The 1,042-nt window shown below is 57.7% G+C and overlaps 1 protein-coding gene across 1 annotated transcript; it reads right to left on the bottom strand.

Moving 5' to 3' along the window:
- Window positions 1-208: 208 nt before the first annotated feature.
- On the bottom strand, window positions 209-805 carry LOC133541715 (sterile alpha motif domain-containing protein 1-like). Its single transcript, XM_061885274.1, has 2 exons — window positions 440-805; window positions 209-362 (listed from the first exon to the last, which is right to left on the bottom strand). The coding sequence occupies exons 1-2, from the start codon at window positions 791-793 to the stop codon at window positions 300-302; spliced, it is 417 nt and encodes a 138-aa protein (XP_061741258.1). The 5' UTR covers window positions 794-805; the 3' UTR covers window positions 209-299.
- Between the last annotated feature and the right edge of the window lie 237 nt (window positions 806-1,042).

The following is a 1,042-nucleotide window of genomic DNA, read 5'->3' as shown; positions in this document are numbered from 1 at the left end:
ACCTCAAGTATGCAAAAATCCAGGAGAGCAGAAAGCCGGTAAGATGATTTTAATTTCATCAAAGTAAAAGATATAAACAGAAAGCAGTCTTGCATGGAGATGTTCCCAACATGGTTTTAACTTCGAGCACTGAGGAGTGCTCGAGTGAAACATAAATAGACCTATGTTGATTGACAGCAGCTGAGGACCGCTGCCAATCAACGGCGAGTGTGACAAAAACAGTGCTCAGCGGAGTAAACAGGAAGTATGACAAAATAAGAGCACTGAACAGGAAACAAAGTACAAAACACGAAAAACTATCAGAAAGTAAGTGACAGATCGTTACAGGACCTCCCCCTCAAGGAACAGATACCAGATGTTCCCTGGAAAAGAAAAATGGAAAAAAATGTCCACAAAGTAAGGGAGGATGGAAGGAGGATTTGGTGGAAGGTCGCCAAACCTTGTGTCCCCGCAGCCAGCGAGGGAAAGTCAGGTGGCGACGGCGCGTAGAGCGCCGCTGGAACTGGCGGGGCGGGCGGCCACGGAACAGCCACATCATTGGCCGAAAAAGAGACGAGTGCATCCCGCGAGGAGGACGCCCAGGGCACGGCCACATCCGCGGCTGACGTGGAGGCGGGCGCGCTGAAGCAGGCCCGGAGACAGCAGACAAAGCGGCGGGGGCTGCAGCCAAAACAGATACCTCTGCAGGAGGCGGCTGAGGAGCCGATGTTGGTGCCGGCGTGGAAGCGGCAGACGTCATCAACGGCGTGGAAGCGGCAGACGTCATCGGCGGCGTGGAAGCGGCAGACGTCATCGGCGGCGTGGAAGCGGCAGACGTCATCGGCGGCGTGGAAGCGGCAGACGTCATCGGCGGCGTGGAAGCGGCAGACGTCATCGGCGGCGTGGAAGCGGCAGACGTCATCGGCGGCGTGGAAACGGCAGACGTCATCGGCGGCGTGGATGCGGCAGACGTCATCGGCGGCGTGGAAGCGGCAGACGTCATCGGCGGCGTGGAAGCGGCAGACGTCATCGGCGGCGTGGAAGCGGCAGACGTCATCGGCGG

The sequence above is a fragment of the Nerophis ophidion genome, linkage group LG23, assembly GCF_033978795.1.
Source record: "Nerophis ophidion isolate RoL-2023_Sa linkage group LG23, RoL_Noph_v1.0, whole genome shotgun sequence".
In the NCBI taxonomy this organism is placed as follows: domain Eukaryota; kingdom Metazoa; phylum Chordata; class Actinopteri; order Syngnathiformes; family Syngnathidae; genus Nerophis; species Nerophis ophidion.
The sequence above is the reverse complement of the archived record's forward strand: the minus strand, read 5'-3'. Positions and strand labels throughout refer to the sequence as shown.

Excerpts from the sequence above, each read along its gene's own strand:
- LOC133541715 (XM_061885274.1), bottom strand. The coding sequence starts at position 793 with ATGACGTCTGCCGCTTCCACGCCGCCGATGACGTCTGCCGCTTCCACG. Across the intron at positions 363-439 it reads GCTGGCTGCGGGGACACAAG|GGAACATCTGGTATCTGTTC; the intron begins GTTTGGCGACCT and ends TTTCTTTTCCAG.